The sequence below is a fragment of the Sitophilus oryzae genome, unplaced genomic scaffold (assembly GCF_002938485.1).
Source record: "Sitophilus oryzae breed Bouriz unplaced genomic scaffold, Soryzae_2.0 scaffold_942_pilon_pilon, whole genome shotgun sequence".
NCBI lineage: Eukaryota > Metazoa > Arthropoda > Insecta > Coleoptera > Curculionidae > Sitophilus > Sitophilus oryzae.
In genome coordinates this window covers 2,626,315-2,650,797 of record NW_022147575.1, presented here as the reverse complement: position 1 = coordinate 2,650,797, position 24,483 = coordinate 2,626,315, and the positions used below count along the sequence as shown (strand labels likewise).

At 32.8% G+C, this 24,483-nt stretch overlaps 1 protein-coding gene across 1 annotated transcript in view; it reads left to right on the top strand.

The window, feature by feature from the left end:
- The window catches only part of LOC115891040 (neuropeptides capa receptor-like), a 173,367-nt gene that overhangs the window by 8,946 nt on the left and 139,938 nt on the right, over positions 1–24,483 (top strand). Inside the window, exons 2-3 of the mRNA XM_030911434.1 lie at positions 9,345–9,490; positions 18,441–18,584. Of these exons, the coding sequence (XP_030767294.1) occupies positions 9,358–9,490; positions 18,441–18,584 (277 nt within the window). The 5' untranslated portion in view covers positions 9,345–9,357. The remainder of the gene's footprint in view (positions 1–9,344; positions 9,491–18,440; positions 18,585–24,483) is intronic.

Genomic DNA, 24,483 nt, shown 5'->3' with positions numbered 1-24,483 from the left:
GTTTCATCTCGTTGCAATTTGACTTTCGAAAAATACGCTTTTTACGTCAAGCAGTTTAAGCAGAATCGTGGTTAATCAATTACCCTACTTTTTGGAACACACTGTATGATTTTTTAAAAAATTTCATAATATGTAAAAAACAAAATAAATTATGCGTGTCCAAGCGTTTTCCCGAAAGACTAACCGTTTTTAAATAACAAATATTGTAATATTTGAGTGGCGTTTTCACCCTCTTGGAATTTGAGATTTGAGAAACCCCTCCTTATCGAACCTCTACACCCCACAGTCAATCCGTTTGCCAAAAATCAGCTTTAAACGTCAAGCAGATTAGGCAAAATCGTGATTACTCAGTGGTCATATTTTATGAAACACCCTGTATAAATTTTTAAAAAATCTTAAAATATGTAAAACAACAAAATTAAATATATGAGTTTTTCCGAAAAACTCACCGGTTTTTAAATAAAAAATATTCTAATATTTGAGGGGTGGTTTCACCCTCTTAGAATTCGAGTTTCGAAAAATCTCTTCTTATCGAACCTCTACACCTTAAATTCAATCCGTTTTCCAAAAACGAGCTTTTTACGTCAAGCGCTTTAAGCAGGATGGTGATTAATCAACGACCAGATTTTTCGAAACACCCTGTATACATTTTTAAAAAATCTTAAAATATGTAAAAAAACAACATAAAATATGTGTTTAAGCGTTTTTTCGGAAACTTGACCGTTCTTTAAATAAAAAATATTGTAATATTTGAGGGGTGGTTTCACCCCTTTGGAATTGGAATTTCGAAAAATCCCTTCTTATCGAACCTCTACACCCTAGAATCAACCTGTATGCCAAAATTGAGCTTCTTACGTCGAGTGGTTTGAGCAGGATCGTGATTAATCAGTATGTCAGTCACTTAAGGATTTTATATATTAGTATAGATTTTAAATAGTTTTTTGATTTGTTCTTTATGTTTGTTTTGCTTCCGTAGTAGGCTTAAAAATGTTTACTAGCAGATGTTGCAGTTGAAAAGTGTTCTTTTTAGAACCCCTTTTAGTGCGAAGTGGTACAAGCTTAATAGCTGTAAAAAACTCATCGCAACTTTATTAGAATATTTTGAAAGGAAAAGCGGTACCGAAGAAAAAGTATTTATGATTAAATGGTATTATCAAGGAAATATTTATCAAAAGGTGTCAAAGACATGTTTGCTGCTCTGTATCCGAATAGACCGATACCTGGAAAATCTACAATCGCAAGGAATATCCAGAGATTTGAGACCAAAGGTACCCTAATAAATAACTGCAGATGTGAAGCAAGGCAGGAACAAAGAGAAGATGCAAGAAATGATACCGACTTGGAAGTTTTATTGTGCGTGGAAGAGAATGATGGAAAAATCAGCACAAGGAAACTTGAGGATGAAATAGAAATAGATCACACTACAGCGTTTCGAACTTTGAAACGACATAAATACTATTCCTCCAAATATAAGAAGGACCAAGAGCTACGAGATGGGGACGAAACACGGAGGCAGGCGTTTTGTTTTGATATGATGGAAAGAGCAAACACGGATAGGGAATTTTTAAAAAACATATGTTTCACTGACGAATGCATGTTTACCTTAAATAATGAACCCAATGTTCAAAATTACCGATATTGGAACAAAGAAAACCAACACAGGTTTGTCGAAATAAGGACGCAATATCCACAGAAAGTAAATGTTTGGGCAGGGATATTCGGACACAATATTATCGGGCCGTTATTTCTTACGCGAAATTTAGATGCAGAATATTATTTGGAACTACTCGAAAATCATTTTTTACCTGCTTTACATGATGCCGCTAGGGAAAATCAGAAAGTTTGGAAATCGATGGCTGCCCGGCACATAGTACCCTGGCTGTTCGGGAATATTTAGACAATAGTTTTAACGGAAACGTTATTGGCCTGAATCATAAAGTAAATTGGCCAGCAAGGTATCCTGATATTTCGCCAAATTATTTTTTTCTCTGGGGCCATTTAAAAAACAGAATATACAAGGATAAAAAATACCCAAATCTAGACGAGTTGAAAAATGCTATTTCTGCCGAATGCAATAGAATTTCAGTTTACCAACTAGCGAATGTATGCGAGAATTTTATGATCGCCTGGGTTATTGTCTAGCAGTCGATGGGGGAATATTTGAACATCTTAAATCCTAAAGTTCTAACAATTTAATAGTACCTAAATTAATAAGTTATTGAATATTGTAATAATACTATAATTAACCTTGTAATTGATTACTTTATCTTACTTTAATTCATATTAATTTGTATTTATAAATACATCTTTAAGATTTCCGATGTAGGAATGAGTTTTCAATAATAATAAAGCACTAAATAGGTAAATTTCTAAAATGACAACTTTATTTGACAGTTATCTTTTACCTTGACTGGTGCTCATAAGTAAATACAGGGCCATAAGGAAGGATAAATATTTAAAAAGAAATCGGCGATAACTCGTACACGAGCTAATCAAAAATGTCTAGAGTTATTCTTTTGAATGTGGGTTTTAGTGCTCTTCAATAAACCTAAATAGAATTATTCTCTAAAATAATTAGGGAGGTCAATAATTGACTCCATTAAAATTTACATGGGATTTCCTATGTCCCGTGTGACAATGCAACACCCGGTATATTTGGGACAACTAATACACAGCTCGGGATCTCTACTTCTAGAAATCAACAGAAGAATTAAGTTAGCATGAAGTACTTATGGAAGAAACTCAATCATATTCAAATCTAGAATTTTACTCTATATAAAGAAGAAAACTTTCGACCAATGGGTACTACCAGTCATGACCTATGTATGAGAAACCTGGATACTTAAAACGGACATTATAAGGAGACTGCAGGTCACACAACGCTTAATGGAACTAAATATGCTGGGAATAACCAAGAGAGACCGTATAAGAATAGAGAGGATACAGTAAAAGACCCAGGTAATAGATGTCATCCACAGAATCAGATTGCCCTCAAGTGGCAATGGGCAGGACACCTGGCAAGAAGGACATAACTAAAATTACAGAATACCATGAGAAATTAGACCTAGAAGAAGATCGAGCCTGAGCTTGTACCATGATATTAGGAAATTAGCAAGGATAACTTGGGCCCGCATAGCCAACAATAGACAACAATGGGCTCAACTACAAAAAGAGTATCTAAATATGCGAGGGAGGCTACATCATAATTGAAAATGGTTGAGTAAGCTGAAAACGATGTCTTGTGTGGACGAAATAACAAGAAACAATAAATAACATAGTAAATATTATTATAAATATTAATATTAAATTTTAACGGGGTGTAAAGAAATTGAGTGCAAACAAACCAAAATAAGCAATTTTCTGATATAATCAGGCTTGATGAATTTGCTTTTCTCGAATAAGCAGATTATCTTTAGGTCGAAGTTGCCAAATCGTAAATTTGAAAGCGTTCGTCGCCCTTTGCAACCCCTGAAGCCGGGTTGCCGCCCGCCCTTGAAAAGTTTAATAAATTCAGAGCACCTAAACTAATATAGCCGGAAACAATGTCACGGAAATATTGAAGGAACTCGAAATTTCGCAGATCGGAACACCAAATAGTCTTCTACGGGATGACGTTCGACAGATATTAAAATATAAATATGTATAAAGCGTAAAAATAACATAAAATGTGTCCGTAAAAAAATTTGTGCCGAAAGGCACAATTTTTTAATATCAGAACCGTGTGTTTGCTTGTCTAACATTAAATAATGCCTTATATACAGGGTGTCCCAGAATTAAGGGCAAGTATTTAAACTGGTAGTATACAGGGTGAGTTTTCTACGATGTTCTCTATGGGTATCTCGGAAACTACTGGAGATAGAGAGTCGATTAAATGGGGAAAGAATTGCAGTTTTGTGGGGTCATAAACATTCGCCTTTCAGATTTTTGAAAAAATTCATGGCTTATTAGATATTTCGAAAAAAACAAATTTTGGCTATTTTAAAAGCGGTCCCTAATTCCATTATAATACGTTATAGACAAAACGTTTTCAGATAAAAATTGTAGATAGTCACGTTCTTAATGAAACTGTATTCACCGCTTTTTTTCTAAAGCCTGTAATTTTTGACATACGACACAAACTTATGTTTTTTTTAATGGAAAACATAGTTGGCCATGACTTTTCAGCGATATAAGCTATAATATGGGTCGCAGCGACCTGGCCATCGGCTGGTCGCATAAATTGCGTGCATAGGTGCGTCCAGATGAACGACCTGTTTCAGCGGGGCTGTCAGATTTAACGATTTTTTACGTTTTACCAATTAGAAAATATTGTTTTCAGAAATGTTAAAATATCCGAGTTAACTAAAAAGCGAAGTTCCTATTTATGAGCTTATTAAATGTTCTAATATTAGATAATGCATTTAAAATATTAATGGTAATAACAGTAAGGTAATTAGTGTAGTTTTCACACACTGTAGAGGAATAAAAAAAATTATACAAGGCAGATCAAAAAGAAATTTTAAATATTATTTTTTTATTTTTTAACATCGAAACTCGAAGATATAATATACAGGTATAATACCAACCATAAATAGAGTATGTCATATAAAAATGTTTTGAATTTTTACTAGAATCGACCCTTGTTAAAAAAGGGATTAGATTAAGTTTCCCTTTGATCCAGTCTGTATAGTACTTTTTTGGTTTTTCTGCACGTGTGCAAAAACTACACTAAAACACTTATAGACTTTCTATATCTTATAGAAAATAAAATAATTTGCGTTGAATTTGAGGGATTTCATCTGAAAAATTATTAATTTGGAAGAAAAGCGGCAACAAGAGACAGAAAATAATGATATTTTAGTGCAGTCTACTGGTCGCAGCGACCAGTCAACGGCCAGGTCGTTAATGCGCGCTGTATAATTTGATTTAATGGTATCACAGGCAGCATAGACTTGGCCGTCAGTGCGTTTGGGCTCTTAACAGTACCTCTGCATTATGGTGGCTCAATTTGGCCGTATTGCTGCCTAGGCTAGAAGAAAGGGAGGTAGACCTAGAAAATCCTGAAACTGAACAGTTAAGGAAGCATTTTCCACAGTAAATTTTTATCAAAGCCACCCAATGTTTTTCTGTAATACATACACTGCAAACATATTTTATATCTATAAATAGTAATAAACTATTTTTAGATCATATAGTGCTCATTTTTATTTATAACTTTTTATACCCACCTTTTACCCATCGTTTCTATGCTAATATACCTCTCAACTTAATTAACTAATCTAGTTGACTTAAAAATTTATAAGGAATAAAGAGTTAAGTTCTAAATACCGGGTGTTGCATCGTCGGACGAGACATAGGAAATCCCATGTAAATTTTAAAGGGGTCAATTATTGGCTTCCCTAATTATTTTAGAGAATAATTCTATTTAGGTTTATTGAAGAGCACTAAAACCCACATTCAAAAGAATAACTTTAGATATTTTTGATTAGCTCGTTTACGAGTTATCGCCGATTTCTTTTCAAATATTTCTTTTTTCTTATGGCCCTGTATTTGCTTATGAGCACCAGTCAAGGTAAAAGATAACTGTCAAATGAAGTTGTCATTTCAGAAATTTACCTATTTAGTGCTTTATTATTATTGAAAACTCATTCCTACATCGGAAATCTTAAAGATGTATTTATAAATACAAATTAATATGAATTAAAGTAAAATAAAGTAATCAATTACAAGGTTAATTATAGTATTATTACAACATTCAATAACTTATTAATTTAGGTACTATTAAATTGTTAGAACTTTAGGATTTAAGATGTTCAAATATTCCTCCATCGACTGCTAGACACAACCCAGGCGATCATAAAATTCTCTTCTTACATTCGCTAGTTGGTAAACTGAAATTCTATTGCATTCGGCAGAAATAGCATTTTTTAACTCGTCTAGATTTGGGTATTTTTTATCCTTGTATATCCTGATTTTTAAATGGCCCCAGAGAAAGAAATCATTTGGCGAAATGTCAGAAGACCTTGCTGACCAATTTACTGTATGATTTTGGCCAATAACGTTTCTGTTAAAACTATTGTCTAAATATTCCCGAACAGCCAGGGCAGGCAGCCATCCATTTGGTACCAAACTTCCTAATTTTCCCTAGCGGCATCATATAAAGCAGGCAAAATATGATTTTCAAGTAGTTCCAAATAATATTCTGCATTTAAATTTCGCGTAAGAAATAATGGCCCGATAATATTGTGTCCGAATATCCCTGCCCAAACATTTACTTTCTGTGGATATTGCGTCTTTGTTACGACAAACCTGTGTTGGTTTTCTTTGTTCCAGTATCGATAATTTTGAACATTGGGTTCATTATTTAAGGTAAACGTGCATTCGTCAGTGAAACATATGTTTTTTAAAAATTCCCTATCCGTGTTTGCTCTTTCCATCATATCAAAACAAAACGCTTGCCGGCGTATTTCTTCCCCATCTCGTGGCTCTTGGTGCTTTTCATATTTGAAGGAATAGTGTTTATATCGTTTCAAAATTCGAAACGCTGTAGTGTGATCTATTCCTATTTCATCCTCAAGTTTCCTTGTGCTGATCTTTCCATCGTTCTCTTCCACGCACAATAAAACTTCCAAGTCGGTATCATTTCTTGCATCTTCTCTTTGTTCCTGCCTTGCTTCACATCTGCAGATATTTATTAGGGTACCTTTGGTCTCAAATATCTGGATATTCCTTGCGATTGTAGATTTTCCAGGTATCGGTCTATTCGGATACAGAGCAGCAAACATGTCCGACACCTTTTGATAACGACAAATTTCCTTGATAATACCATTTAATCATCAATACTCTTTCTTCGGTAGTGTAATTCATGGCTAATATTTTCGATGTAGGTATGAGTTTTTAATAATAATAATAATAAAGCACTAAATAGATAAATTTCTGAAATGACAACTTCATTTGACAGTTATCTTTTACCTTGACTGGTGCTCATAAGTAGAAGGAGAAATATTTAAAAAGAAATCGGGCGATAACTCGTAAACGGGCTAATCAAAATTATCTAAAGTTATTCTTTTGAATGTGGGTTTTAGTGCCCTTCGATAAACCTAAATAGAATTATTCTCTAAAATAATTAGGGAAGCCAATAATTGACCCCATTAAAATTTACATGGGATTTCCTATGTCCCGCTCGACGATGCAACACCCAGTATAGGAGAACTTAGGATAAATATTTTACTGCTAATAAACTAATAATAAACGACTACTTTACTCCTAACTGCTGCTATAGTCTGTCCAACGAGAAGATCCTTGACAGTGATAGATGTGTCTGTCATTTTAATTTCAAAGTAGTTTATTTTATTTTACAAAGAAATAAGTTGGTACAACTGGAACGCATAGCGATATATTTAAAATTTGATTGACAAGATGACAAGTGATTACTTCAAAATATTGTGAAAAAAAGTGTATAAAACTGAAAAAATGTAATCGAGTTATTTTATTTAATAAAAACGGTATGTGTTAATACAAAACAAACAAGAACAAGACACTACATACCAAAAAAATATAAAAAAGAACTATTATGTACTTTCAAGCCTTATGAAACTACCCGCATTTATGATTATATTTATCAATATAACTTATGTACAAATACAAATTTGTAATATTCCACAGGAATAAATAAAACAACATAGGTAAATAAAACAAACTATTTTATTAATAATAACACCTACCAAATTTTATACCTTAAAGGTTGATTAATTAACTTTAATCTTAATTTTTTTAAACCAGTACCTTTTGACATTATTTTTCTGCAGTACTAAAATCCATTATTTACCTATCGTGTGATGTCGATATTTTACAGCTACTCCAGTTTTTAGTATATGTTTTGTTTGATCCTTCTACCATATACGAGATGCACTTATCTACGACGAAATGGTATACAAACTTTATCGATGGCGACTTCATTGGTGTATAAGACTTTCTGCCTGGGCAGCGAATATTAACCATAAACTGTGCTCTGGGTCTACAGTTAATTTTCACTCGATTTTTCCTCCACTTGACTTCAAAAGACACAAAACACACGTAATAATACGAATCAAAATGCATCATCTTCCAAAACGCAGGGTATTTAACAAAAGTTGACACAAAATTATAACCTATAATTTGGCAAGACTTTGACAAGCGTCAAAAATGACAAAAATCTAAAGGCGAGTTCATACGCATCGGCGTCCGTTTGTCGTTCATCGTTCCGTCAAACCAATAAAATTGAAATACGATCTGTCATTTTTTAAATAAACCAATAAAAATGGTTAAAAACAACAAGACACGACGCATGACGGATTTATATTTAAACCCATCCATAGATAACTTAAAAATGATTAGAAACTTTTTTTAGTAAAATAAATAGATTGGTATGGGACGTCATCTGCTTTTCTTCTGTCATCGTCTGTCGAAATCTTACCTGAGAAAAAAAACAGAGTATATATTTAAAACTTAACTTTGTTCTTTATAATATTAGTTATGTCTGATTTATTGAAAAATTATAATACACTACTCAAAACAATTATCGCATGTTTGAATAAAAATAATTATTACATATTTTGAAACGAAGCATCCATTTTTCTGCCTTTCTCTTGTGAGTTTTTTTATGATAATTAAAGTACGCACTGACATGTAATTTTTAGTCGGCCGCCTATTTAGTTGCAAAAATATAAACCATACATTTCTATGGAGTCGATCGGCCCAATATTTGATTACATTCCGTAGCCTTAGGCCATATTTGTAGCCAATATATCCTTATGGAGCCGCGCTCACATGCAATCAAATAGTCGGCTGATCAAATAGTCGACGTCACAAGTACGTATTGTTTTCACTTTTGCAACTAAATACTGGGCCGATTAAAAATTACAGGTCAGCGCGTAGGCTTATTGCATCGAATTTTCCTTTACAGTATCCATACTATTTAAAATCGTAAGTCAGGGAATTCAAAGTGTCTTGTTTTTCAAATTAGTTTTTTTTTAAATATGCGATAATTGTTTTGAAGAGTTTATTATAACCATCTTAAACAAGACAAATTTAAATTGATTTTAAATGCAAATCGTGCTTAGGACAAATTAATCCACCTGAATTTTAAATTGCAGGATTTTGTGATATCTTTTATAATATTTTAACAAAATAGTAGAACTAATGAAGAGTTATTTTCACAAAATAAGCAAACCGGAATTATTTTAACTCTATTCGTAAGCTCCTTATAAAGAATTATTACAATAATTTATAGTGCTTCTTTAGGAGAGTGTACAATGTATATTTTATATTAAAGCAGGCTTATTAAAATAGTTTTAATTAATATACATATATATATTTCTTTTCAGATAAGCTGGAAAAATGGCGTCGTATAGCAATGAATGCGCGGATCAAGTCATGAATCAAACCAATGTAACAGAAAATCCATGGCCATATATAGAGTGCTTTTATGGACCGCAGACCCAGGAATTGCCCATGACTATTTTAATCACAGGTAATATACACTCAGATGCAAAAAAAACACGACAGGAAGTTTTTAAAGTTTAAAGTGCCACATTTTTTTATTTTTAGCCCTATTTTTATAAATTTTCTAACAAACTGTATACAGGGTGTCCCAGAAATAAGTGCAAGTATTTTAACTGTTGGTATAGTTCAACCTCAGAACACGCCTATGAGGTTTTTTTCTCGAAAAAAAAATTGAAAATTCCAAATTTTTTGAATTTTTTTTTGGAAATTTTTATAGTTTTTAGTTAAAAACATAATTTCTTGATAATTTTATGGCAATGTAGGTATTAGATTAACTTTACAAGAAATAAAATCCAGAAAAGATCCAGTAGTTCTCAAAATTTTAGCAAAAAATCATTTTTTTTGGAAATTTTCAAAGTAAAATAACTCCGTTATTTTGGACTTATTTGAAAAACGATAAAGAGAAAATATGTTTCTTTTATCGAGATCTAGAATAGATCTAGATCTAGAATGGTAATTGACGGAAACAGTACTGGGAGAATTTTCAGGTCAGGGGCTTGGAACACCCTCAAAAAGGAAATTCCACTTCTCCAACTCCCAGTGGATGACATACCAAGAAGTTACAACTTTGAGAAACACCTCACTGTAGTATTGAGTAATAAAAAGGATTGGAAGAAAGAAACGCTTACTCAGCATATAAAAGACAATACCATCACGTGGTATACTGATGCTTCCAGAACCAAAGCAGGGACAGGGATAGGAGTATTTGGGCCGAAAACTAAATACTCCGAACCAATGGGCACCTACCCCAGTATCCTTCAGGCAGAAATTTGCGCTATCGAAAGATGCGTACAATTTATCTAAGATAGGAACTATCGAAAACAGGAAATTGCCATCCTATCCAATAGTCAAGCAGCACTTAACGCGATGAACTCAGTAACCATCAATTCGAAGTTGGTCAAAGAATGCCTAAAGAAGCTCAACAAATTAGGCAAAGAAAATAAAGTCCTCCTACTCTGGGTGCCTGCTCACCAAGGGATAGAAGGCAATGAAAAAGCAAATTATCTAGCTAGAAAAGGAACGAACACTCCACTAACTGGACCAGAACCGTTCTGTTTTCCAAACGGGAACCAACTGAAAGCGGAACTGAAGAATCTGGAAGACTCCATCCGTAACTTGGAATGGGTGTCCTCCAACGGTCTAAGACACTCGAAAAAATTCCTCAGAACTTATGACCGAGAAAAATCAAATGTTTTCCTTGATTTAAGTAAAAACAATCTTCGGATTGTCACGGGGTTTCTAACAGGACACTGTCTCCTCAACGAACACCTCAGTAGGCTGAAACTGAGAAACAACGGCGAATGCAGATTTTGTGGGGAAAATGGGGAAACACCAGAACACCTTATCACTGAGTGCGCCGAGACGACGACCATTCGTGCCATGAACCTTGGTACGTCTGATGTCGAGGATGGGGAGCTGGCCTCTGTGGAGCCGTCTCAGATACTGGCTTTTGTTAAAGCCCTGAGACTATATGATGAGTTATAACTCGTTATAATACACAATGAACACACAATAGATCTTTAAGGTCGCGGTGATTAACTCCCCTCCTAAACATTTTATCGAGATCTACTACCCCTTAAAATACTAGCACTTATTTCTGGACACCCTGTATAGATAACTGTATATAGTTTTCTAAAAACTTTTGTACTTGGCTTTTTATACAGGGTTACTCGAAGGGTTGATTCTTCTATTGTTTTTTCCCTAAACTTTAACAACAAAACACCCTGTGCAATAATTTCGTTAGCAAATTCTGAAACATTATTTTTCGGCCAGAACCATGACCCCTGACGATTTTGTTTTTTGGCTCGTATCAATACATGCCTTGGTTAATTGTTAAGAGCGAAGTGAACTTACCACCAGCAATTTGCAATTTTTTCAGTTACCATAACATGATTAATTATATTTTTTAATATTACAAGGTGGACTTGGTAACTATTCTCATAATGCCATATTGACAATCTTTTAAATATAACTAAAAACTGAGTTTACCAGTATATTTATACCGGGTGCGTGTCAAAAGCGGCTCACGCCTATAACTTTATAATTTTTTCAGATAAGAAACCAAATTTGGTATGTTAGTATATGACTTAAATTAGGATTTATTGAAGTATTCAATATTGTTTTCCGTTTTCACCGTAACTTCCTGTTTCACTGGAAATTACTACAACTTTTAATTTGTAAACGACACCCTCGGTAAATTTCTACTTTATTCGATAGAAAATGACACTCTGAATAGAATGACATGTCATATGTCAACTTTTGACATTTTCTCGAATGGTTTATTGTAACATGTGGTTCATAACGACAATTTGACTCGAAATACCAAGTGTGTGGTATCAAATAATTTGTAAAAACATGCTTTTACCAAATATGCTAATGAGCCACCCTTGTTCCATTTGAAAAAATTGAGATATTGTTAAAAATACGATTTGGGCATCTTTTAACCGAGTAGGACAAGACACGAAAAAACATTAGACGATCAAAACTATTTTTCCAAGGCTACTTGATTAAAAATTTCTGTTTTTAACCCAGCCATGGCACTCTAGATTGAAATTTAAAATACGATTATTTCAACAAAAAAAATTAAAATGTCAAAAGTTGACTTATGATGTCATTCTATTCAGAGTGTCACTTTTTATCGAATAAAGTAGAAATATACCGTAGGTGCCATTTAAAAATCAAAAGTTGTAGTCATTTCCGGTAAAACAGGAAGTGACCACAAACAACTGAATACATCAATCAATCCTAATTTATGTCATATACTAACATACCAACTCTCGTTTTTTTGTCTGAAAATATAAAAAAGTTATAGAAGTGAGCCACTTTCAAGACGCACCCGGTATTTATATACAGTTTACTAAAAAGTTCATAAAAATACCCAAGTAGCATTTGGACGTTATCTAACGTCGGGTATACGTCGCGTTCAATAAACCCGACGTCGGGACCAACGTCGGTTCGACCGCCTGACGACCCTTATTTGCACCTAAATGGGGAATACAGATTCGGGTCGCCTCGACGTCGGTATCTGACCTAATAGGGAATGTAATTCTACCAATTACCAACGTCATATTACGTTGGATTTTAATCACTTATAATTCGTCGCTAAACACTTACGTTACGTTTGGTTTCATATTCGCTACCAAGAATACATAAAAATCTAACCAAACTACCTAATTACAAATGGATTCATAATCACTTCTCGAATATAACTATAAGTGCCTATCTAATTTCATATTATAATAATTCTGAATCATTAATCCAGACATCAGTTTTGTCAACGGAAGTCACTTTTTTGATATATCTGATTAAAATACTCCGGAAAACAACGAGCGCCTTCAAAATTTGGTAGATTTATGAAATAAAAATATCTATCAAAAAGTTACTCGCAAAATATTTTTTTAATTTTCTAGCTGGTTTAATCATAAAACTGTACTGTGGTTCCCCCCCCCCCCAAACTCATGGCGGATTTCTGTGTCCGACTTAATATGAATTACCAATATACCAATTCCGACCGGGTCTCCAACATTAGTCGTCTCACACGACCGACGTCATCAAACCGGACGACCGGCAATCGTATTATGACGTATATAATTCCAACGTACGCCATGTAACCTCACTTTGCGTATCAGTGATTTGTGAATTTGTGCAACTATATTTTAGTTTTTGTTTCCTCCTTAAAAAAATGGGCAGCCACTTTTTTAAGCCTAACTTCACATGTGGGAGGAGGATGGGGTCTGCTGGTTTCCTAAGCTAAAAAATGAAATTAGGATGCACCAGTCTCTTTCGGCATGCAGCATCTCTTTCGGATAAAAATCATTTATGGGTGGAGGCAAGACATCACTACTACTATTATTATTTTGCAAAAGCCTCGACCTCTTTTTGTAAAATGTAGATGAATGTCTAAATGCCTTTTTAGTGTTTTTTAGGCATAAGTTTGTTTACAAAAACTTTTTATTAGGTTATGTTCATGATGTTCATTAGGTCGCAAATGCTACTTAATGGGTTGTATTTACGGACGTAAATAGAGATACGTAAATTAGGTTATAAATATGAACATAAAATACAACAAAATATAATTGGACGTTACTTTAGGGATTATCAGTGAGACGTATCCTATTCGGACAACGGGTAGACGTCGGGCTAGTTCAAGTATATGTACGTCGTGCAATCCAACGTGGGAACGACGTTGGGAAATTAATAAAAATGGTACGTTGTTATTTTGTAAGTCGACAGATCGTTGGATTTACCGACTCAGATCCAACGACGTCGCTTTTAATAGGAAAGCGACGTCACAGGTCGTATCACCAGCACCCGACCTAGATTTGCACAAAGTCTGACGTCGCTTTAGGTCAGATTTAGTTCGAAGTCAGATAGATGCTACTTGGGTAAGACTATAAATAAAACAAATATAATATTTTAAAATTGACGTATATTTTTGCATTTTAATATTACAAATTATTTCTACAATTGATTGATCTGAGTGAGGACAAATAAAGTTAAAATTTAAAATAATAGGAGAAATTTGACATGGTTTATATTCGCTGTTCGATGTAATTAAACCTATATATACTTTATGTCGGATCGTTTCTATTGATAAACCCACGCATTTGCATTTTGATAATTACGAAAACAATGAATAATTCAAATTAACTTCACACAGAAACTAATATACGTAAGAAACCATTTTATTATTCTTTCCCGAGTTCTGCAATGAATAATTGTAGAAACTTTAATCTATCTGAATACGAGAAACTCGCTTTTATTTGCGTCTACAGAACAGTTATTATAATTTATTGCTGAGAATATGTTTAAATTTTAATATAAAATGTGATATTTTAAGTTATGTTCGACAATATTAATATTAAGAGATTTTTTTTTCTATTTTCCACTTAAATAACACGGGGAAACTTTTTTTTCTCCCAAAAACATAAAAATCCTATTCTCCCTCTCAAAAACATAAAACATCCTATTTTTCGTAAAGTTTATCAAGTGTTCTTTGGTAAAACTTTTTTTTTATTTTTAACTACGACTGTGTTTTTTTTGTATCTTGCCTGTCGCCCAATACTTTTAGTTTTAGGGTGTATTCCGTTGCTTACCTTGGTTATGGTTTTATGTTCCGTTTTTATCGGTTTTCTGAAAGTTTTCTTATTACGGAACACGGTTCCTGAAAAATTCGGTTATAACTGTCACCCAACTAACCAGTGCGAGCAGACTGGGTTTTCTGGTTTTGTTTGTCAATCTCTTTTTGAAATTCTCATTTAATTTCTAAAATATGTAATAATATTTTGTATTTACATCCAAAAGCAATGGAAGTAGGCAGTAAAGGTAAATAAATTTTATTAACTAAATAGAATGATTTTTTAGGACCATTTAAACTTATCATGCAGCCATTGTTTCTTAAAGTCAGGAACATTTAATGAAAACATGAAAAACAAGACACCAAGTAATCGTGAATGTTTTGTAAGCTATAAAAATATAAATATTGATCATATTTGTTTATTTATTATAAAGTTTATTATTGATCTGTTTTAATACAAGACCTGCAAATCTTCACTTGAGCTGTCTAACGAGTTTAACAGTTTATTAATAAAGTACTTTTAATATTAAACTCCATTGAAAAGAAGAAGCAAAAGTAAAAACAGAGAATAGGTACATTAAAAATGCTTAAAAGATAAATTTTATAATGGAGGTATTGAAATTTAGAAAACGTCAACATTTGACGTTTCCAGTATTTTACCAAACCGTTCCGTATCAAACCGATGTTTTTCAGGAACCGCTTTTTACTGTAATTTTCCGGTCTGGTTCGCCTGGTTTGCAACGGAATACAGCCTAGTGTAATTTGGTTTCCTTCAGTGTGAGATGACCTGACTATTTCAAAAATTTCAAATTTTCAAAAAAAGTTTTTCGTGAAAAAAACCCTCATAGGCGTGTTTTTGGGGTCGAAATACAGGGTGTGCCAGGCTGAGCGTGCATTAAAAGCTTCTAGAACCACAATATCTACATATATTGGAGATTTTTTGCACATCATCGTTTTACAATTAGATCTATCGATTCAAAATATTTTTATTATGGCGGCACTTCCGGAAATACCGGAAGTGGACAGCAATTTTCTTATTTTAAGTGGGGTGCCCCAATTTTTTATTACATACTTAACTTCTCTGTAAAATTTTATGAACTTTGATATTAAATACTCTACAGGGTTGTTCACCACATACGACACGGAGTATTGTAGCTAAACGATTAGATTTTTACAAATTGTAAGTTTTGGGTTCGTTGAAGGACTATTAGAGCTACAATTTAAAAATAATTTTACAAGATACAGAGTGTCCCAAATAAGTAAAAAATATTATAGTTGTATTTTTTTAAATATAAAACCCTGTATATTATTCTATTTTTGGATTCTACGATTGAAATAAAGGTAAATTTGATTAAGGTTTATTACACTTAAACCTTACCGTTTTTGAAATATTTTCAATTTTATGAAATTGCAGTAAAAAATTTAAGGCTTTATTTCTCCAAGGGTATCAAAGTTTTTAATACTAAATATTTACTGAAGGTTATTTATTGATCAGATATTGTGTTGCAATAAAAAAACCTATTACCTTATACAGAGTGTCCAAAAATTTATATTAAATAATTACTAGCTTTAAACAGCAATAACTTGTTTAATTTAAATGGAACATCCTATATATTTTACGTGAATCAGATGCACAATGTAATTGTCTATCAAATTGTATTGTTTCATTTTTTACTCATCTCTTCAAGTTTTCATAGAAAATGCATTTTCTTATAATTTAGACCTCATTTATCACTATACCCATGGAATATTGACATGTTAGCTTATTTTTAAAGATGTAATAAATTTTCAAAGGGTACATATACTAATATTGTCGATATAGTTCGCTTATTTAATTAAAAAATAAAAAACAACTGTTTAAATATGTTTTGTTAAAGAGGACCAATTAATATGATCCCAGTATTCAAACTACATTAATTGACTGTTTACGTTGTAGTAATAATTGCTCCAAATCCTAAAAAACTGAATTTTGTGTGTGTATTAGACAGTGTGGTAAAAAGTAACATCTTATAAATTTTATTTCATTTATTAACGAATGCTTATTTATAAAAACAAAGACATTCATTTTCATAACTTATTATTATATTGATTTCTGAGCCAAATCCACATTTATTTAGAATAATTTATTAATTAAAACAATTTAAAGGTATGTAATTAACTAATTTTTGGTGTTTTTGGTAGGAAATAATGGTGGTATACTTAATTGGTATACTCTTTTACAAAGATTTAAATAGTTTTTTTGTATGCCAATAGGCTTGCAATATTTACCACCTGTACGTTTTGTACATATTATGGTGCTATAAAAAAATCGGAAATGTCAATATTTCATGGATATAGTGATAAATGAGGTCTAAATTGTAAGAAAATGCATTTTCTACGAAAACTTGAAGAGATGCGTAAAAAATGGTATAATTCAATTTGATAGACAATTACATTGTGCATCTTATTCGCGTAAAATATATAGGGCGTTCCATTTAAATTAAACAAGTTATTGCGGTTTAAAGCTAGCAATTATTTAATATAAATTTTTGGACACTCTGTATAAGGTTGTAACATTTTTATTATTGGAACACAATATCTGATCAATAAATAACCTTCAGTAAATATTTAGTATTAAAAACTTTGATACCCTTGGAAAAATAAAGCCTTAAATTGTTTACTGCAATTTCATAAAATTGAAAATATTTCAAAAACGGTAAGGTTTAAGTGTGATAAACCTTAATCAAATTTACCTTTATTTCAATCGTAGAATCCAAAAATAGAATAATATACAGTGTATTCCATTTAAAAAAATACAACTATAATATTTTTTACTTATTTGGGACGCTCTGTATATTGTAAAAATATATTTAAATTATAGCTCTAATAGACCTTCAAAAAACCAAAACTTACAATTTGTAAAAATCTAATCGTTTAGCTACAATACTCCGTGTCGTATGTGGTGAACAACCCTGTATATCTAACAATAACCGTTTTTGAGAAAAAACATTTTTTTTTAATTTTTGGACAAAAAAAACTACCTGTCAAAAAAATGTGTATAACCTAAACGTCAAATTTAGTGATTATCAATTATCACAGCCACTGTGCCATAAAGAGAAGACATGTGGCTATCTATTTAAAAATTAAATTGTTCAAATGTCATATAAAAATGGCCGTAGCTATCATGGAATTGAGCGATTAAAAAATTATCATAAATCATTTTTTTTTCGAATGGAAATCCACTTTTTTTATTTCACTAATGAAAAGGCTTCTCAATTCGTCACTTTTTGACTATACGTGTTCCTATACCTAAAATAAATTGTTTTTAAGTTATTTAAGATTTAGTTTTAAAGCATATATTTTTCTTTAATTTAACCAGTAGCCTATGACTTTAAACGTCATGCGATGTAAAATAATAGATCTGGCCATTGGATTGTGACACTTCCAAGCCAACTTAGCGCTTTTTTTTGATCATATGGCATGTTATTAATAATATCAACTATTAGATATCATTAAAGAGCGAAAATATGATATACGATATATTTTTATAAATACACTTTTAAACTCTTAAGCCGGCAGTATTTATAATATAGGAAATTCAAATAATTCGTTTTGTGATAGATGGAAATAAATTGTCTGACTGTTTGACACTTAATGTCAAAGGAAGCTAGACAAAATCAAGAAAAATATACGTTTTCAAACTAAATGTAGATCTAAACATTGTAGTTTTCTAGAAACTTCTAATGCACGCTCAGCCTGGGACACCCTGTATACCACCCTTAAAAATATTTGCACTTATTATGGTTACAATTAAGACTCAGCCTGTATATAATTTTTGTTGATTATATAATTTTTGTTTCAGTTATAAATGGAATCATATTTGTGACTGGGTTGCTAGGAAACATAGCTGTATGTATAGTGATAATCAAACAGCCAACACTGCATACAGCAACAAATTACTATCTTTTCAACTTGGCAGTATCAGATGTAACGCTTCTCGTTTTTGGTAAGTAAAAATAAAAATGTGTCTTAAAAATGTTCATTTTTTAATTCTCTATCTAACAAAGGAATAATAACGAGGGTATTGCTTAAAAAAAACGAAAGAAAATTATTTTATATTTTAGAAAGTTTGGCATAGAATTTCGAGCATCATGTATCGTTTCCCTCTCTTCAGTCCTGACCCCCATTAGGGAGTGTAGTGGTCAGCGTAACATCATGGATGATTTTTCTCCATGCGCCTCTGTCTTTTGTCATCTCGATGACATCGTGCATTGGCTTGCTACAGCTAGTCGTGATCTGGTCTATCCATCGAGTTGGAGAGCGGCCACGTGGTCTACGTCCCTCCACCTTGCCTTGAATTATGAGTCTTTCCATATTGTCCGGACTTTTCCTCATTATATGTCCAAAATATTTTAGTTATTTTAGTCGGATTTTACAGGAAAGCCTGTTAGTAATATTAAGTTCATTTATAATGGAAACGTTTGTACGGCGTTCAGTCCATGGGATACGGAGCATACGTCTATAACAATACATCTCGGTAGCCATCGATCTTCTTATGCCGGAACCGCACATGCGGCGTTTAGCGAACTCCGAGCGCTCGTCAATTACCGAGCGCTCGTGATCGGACTTCGCCTTTCCATCCACACATGCGGGCTCTGATAGCAACAACATAGAGATGAGCACTCGTTCTCGTCGCCGAACTTCGACTCCCCATCCACACACATAGGAAATCGGCGAAGCTCCGATCGGAGATCGCCAAATGCCGCATGTGCGGTTGCGGCATTACGTTCCGCCAGCCTGAGAGTCCACGATTCACAGCCATACGTCAATATTGGGAGTACCAAACAGTTGACTAGCCGGTTTTTGGTGGCTCTTGAAATCTGGCGGTCTTTCCAGATCTTGGTCAGTCTCCCAACAGCTACCTTTGCCATGTTGCACCTACGCTTCACCTCTTCTTCCGATGTACCTGTATTTGTCAATAGTGATCCCAGGTATACGTATGACTTAACGACTTCAAAGCGGTCGATATGACTTATATTTGGATGGTTGTTATGGTGCCTATCAACTATCATGATTTTGGTTTTTTGCGTATTTAGTTCCAGACCGAGCCGATTGCTTTCATTTTCTACCCTATTTACTAAATTGATTAACTCTTCTTGACTGCTAGTGAGTAGTGCTGTATCATCTGCAAAGCGTAGATTATTTATTTTTTGGCCATTTATTGAAATGCCTCCTTCCCATGTTTCTAGCGACCTTCTCATTATGTATTCTCCGTATATGTTAAATAGTTGAGGAGACAATATACACCCCTGTCTGACTCCTTGTTCGAGGGAAAATTCCTTTGAAGCTGAATCCAGTATTCTAACCGATCCTGTAGTGTGCTGATACAACTGGATGATAAGCGAAATAAGGTGTTGCGGTACCCCCACTTCCTGTAAGATTTTCCACAGGTGATGCCATCTGACTTTATCGAAAGCTTTTTTATAGTCTACGAAACAAATATAAAGAGGGATGTTGAATTCCCTTGCTTTCTCTATGATTTGGCGCATATTCAGAAGATGTTCCCGAGTGCCTCTGCCCTTGGTAAAACCTGCTTGTTCTGCTGGAATTTCTCTTTCTAGAAAAGCTTTCAGTCTTTCATTTATAATTTGCAACATTACTTTACTGGCATGTGAGATGAGGGAAATTGTACGATAGTTGCTGCACTTACATATGTATGCTCCCTTTCTTGTGGAGAGTGACAATGGTGAAATGTGTCCAGTCGTCGGGCCATTCTCCTGTGTGCCATATTTTATTACTGATCAGATGAAGCATTTTTAATCCAGGTTCTTTAACGGCTTTTTTATTTCTGCTGTCATTAGGTCTGAACCTGATGCTTTATGGTATTTTAATTTGTTTATGGCCAATTCAACTTCACTTTTAAGGATGTCCGGTTCTTTCTCTGAATTTTCGTGGTGGTCGACGTAGTTATATTCTTCACTGTCTTTGTATAAATCTTTGCAATATGATCACCACACCTCAATAATGTCTTCTTTTTTGGTTCTTAAAGTTCCATTTTGATCTTCGGTTGCCCAATTTCTAGCTTTAAAGTCCCTGGTAATATATTTTATTTTTTTGAAGACGTCTCTTGGTTGGTTATTTAGACTGTGTCCCTCGATTTCTTTGCATATATCAGAGTAAAATTGTTGTTTGTCTCTTATTGCTCCTTGCTTTATTGCCTTATTCAGGTATTTTAGTTCTTCTTTCTCTTCTTCTGTATGTATGCCTTTCCGGTGGAGAAGTCTTCTGTCTTCGATGATCTGGAATGTCTCGTTCGATAACCAATGTTTTCGTTTTATCGGTTGATCTTCTTTTTCTGATCCTGTTGCAGTTGTTTTGTATTTTTTGAAAGCTTCCCATATTTCTTGGGCTGTTGTAAAATGCTGTTGGGCTGTGTGTTAAATCTAGTGTTCATTATGGAATAGCTGTTAATGATGGCAAATTCGATTAAACGGTCTCCTCTTTCATTCCTCTCTCCCAAGCTGTATTTTCCAATATTTTTTTTTATTTTTTTTTTATTTTTTTTCCAAGGATATTTTTATATCGTTTATGATTAGAATATTTATAGGAAACTAAGTACAGACCAACTGTGGTAAATACCTAGCATGGTTTTGATTTTAGGATATTTCTTGTATTTTTAATATTTTTTTTAGACTGATCTTTTTTGTTTATTTATTAATATATCTTAAACTATCAAAATATATTTAATAATATGTTAAGATTATGTACAGCGATCAAAAAGGAAGCCAAAAATGCAATAATATACAGGGCGTTCTATTTAGAAAAATTATCCCGATCCACTCATATTTTTTTGAGCCAACCTGTAGAAGTTAGGGTGGATAACTATAGGAGCTACATATGCCCGACGCACAATTATTGTCGAATTGTAGCCATTTATAAAAGGTTGTCAGTAAAAGTTATTCTATTGTACAGGGTGAGTGTGGTGAGGAAGAATGTTGGTGGGAGTTAGAACAAATAAAACTTTTAAAAATATTGGATCACTTCAATATTCAAGCTGATCCACATAATATTTTAAAATTGGAATTTACTTCTTCGGTATATTTATTAAAAATTATAGAACATAATGACATAACCTTCTAAATATTAAAAGGGAAAACATAGTAAACATTTTAAGGCTTAAAAAAACGATTAAAAAAAAACATTCATAAAGATAAGATTATTTATTGGTGCAAGGTTTTTTAATAAAGTTCTTCATCGTGGACAAAATAAAGGTATGCCCGAATTTTCTTTAAAGGGAGTTATTCGTATATCCAAACCTAATTAAAATATTAATAAGTTCATAATCACTAGGTTTTTTAATATATTTTTCTCTTGCACGCTTAACTATGACCAAAACAAGCACTATTACATTCTTGCGAGTGCCTAGTTTACCTTAATTTTTCACAGAAAATTGCATCCGTAGGAAAAATACCGCACAGCACTTTTTACAACGATAACAAAACAATTATACATAATCACAAAAGCGAATTTACGCCAGATGTCTGTCAACGTTGCTAACGTTTAGCCCAATTTAATGTTAACTGAATCTTTCAAACTCACTGCTATCGTCCAGGAAATGCTAGCATTCACTAGTAAAAGTTGGTTTCAAAAATAGCTGTTGAACTTTTATTGGCGTAGTCTTAGCAAATCAGTGAATGTGAGCTTTTACTAGTAATTGTTAACAATCACCGATTTACAACTTTTACTATAACATATACAGGGTGGTCCGAACTGTATTCCGGAAACTTCGGCAGCATATTCTGCAGATAAAAATTAGTAAAAAAGTTCGTATAAACGTATGTCCAAAAATGCTTAGTTTTGGAGATACAGGGAGTAGAAGTTTCATTTTTACTTCAATTTTTTCCAAATAATTTCTGAAGTAACGTCAATATTTGGATGAAAATTGGTGTTTGGGAGTTTTTTGACATAAGAAATTTAATTTTGAGGTCAATATGATTCCTACTAGCAGAGGGCGCCACCTACATATTTTTTAACTGGTTTGAAGACTAATAAATTTTCGTCAGTAGCTGTATAAAACTATTGAATAAAAAAATATACATTTACGACGTTTTTTACGTAAAAAAATCTCTTTTTTTAGAGAGATTTCGAGATATTTGGAATCGAAATTATCAATACCTGTCATCGTTGGCATAAATTAAACTTGTTGACTAAATAGTTATTGAAATCATAAATTTTAAATGTTTTTGTGCCAAAAGTTCAACAGAAACTGTTGAACTATTGAAAAAATTTATGAATAATTTAAAAAAATAAAGAGTTCCCAAATTTATCATTTCAGTAAAATAACTATCTACTCAACGTGTTTATTTTTCGTCAATAATGACATATATTGACTATTTCCATCCTAAATATCTTAAGAACGGTTTCTCGTAGCGATTTTTACAAAGAGATATTTTTTACGTAAAAAACACAGATGTGTTTTTTTTGCTCGGTAGTTTTATACAGGTACGGACAAAATTTATTACGCTTCAAACCAGTTAAAAAACATGTAGGTGGCGCCCTCTACTAGTAGAGGTTATTTTGACATCAAAATCAAATTTCTCATGTCAAAAAACTCCCAGCCACCAATTTTCATTCAAATATTGACGTTACTTCAGAAATTATTTGGAAAAAATCGAAATAAAAATGAAACTTCTACACCCTGTATCTCCGAAACTAAGCATTTTAGGACATACATTTATATGAACTTTTTTACTTATTTTTATCTGCACAATATGCTGCCAAAGTTTCCGGAATACAGTTCTGACCACCCTGTATACTAGATTTGTAAAAACTGTAACACAACAAATATAACAATCAACAATCTGGAAATTTGTTGAACATTTAGCCATATCTGATGAGCACCCACGAGGTTTTATAATAGCCGGCGCCCCTAAATTTGTGCCTCTTTTCAAATTTATGTTGATTTATTTTATGCACGCGGAAAAGTTTTTGCTATTCTTTTTACCCAATTCTAGAAAATATGTGTTTGCTTCAATAGCTGGTTGCAGCGGCACGGTAAAATACGTGACTTTAATATTCGACATATCTATGCAATCCGATTTCAGCGAACAATATGGTGGCATAACAGATTTGCTCAAAAATTTCTTCTTTCTTTAATATTTCGCTTGCTTTTCGACTTTTTATTACAGTTTTTAATCCATATATGTTTTAATGTAACTTTTTTTCTATATAATTTTTTATTTTATCTACAATATAGCGTAAAGGGTTGATTCTGACTAAACCTTCCATATCAGCTCCCTTCCGTTTACATGAAATATTATATCATTTAAATCAATAGGACAACAAACACTATCCGTTCCGTTTCCCTTCCGTTCCATATCCTTTCCTTCCATACATTTTTTGGCGGACGGACTGAAGAGTATCGGAAACAGCGTTGTCAAGTTCGTACATTTGTACCAGCTCTGTTAAAATTTTGCGGATTTTTATTTATTCTTTCACCTCTTAACTAAATCTATTACCTTTTTCAAAAGATACAAATTTTTAAAATAAAACTTTCGTAATGATATAAATCGTACAATAAAAAGTATGGAACTGATATGGTTTGGTTTGGTTTGGTTTGTTTTTATTTTAAAATCCTTATGTATTTTAATTAAAACCGTAGCTAGAAGAATTAATAAAAAGTTTGCCAAACTTTTAAAAATAGAACAAGAATTAAATCTTTAGACACTTGTACAAAGTTATTATTAGATCTCAGTTTTATATGTTTTGTCTCGAAATACACTTATTATAAGCAATTTTATTTATAAAGTTTAAAATCTTATTGTTTGGCGACAACGCAGCTTTAAAAGAACTTTTTTCCCATTCTTCTCAATTACTGTTTTTGAATTTCTTGTACCGTATTTTCC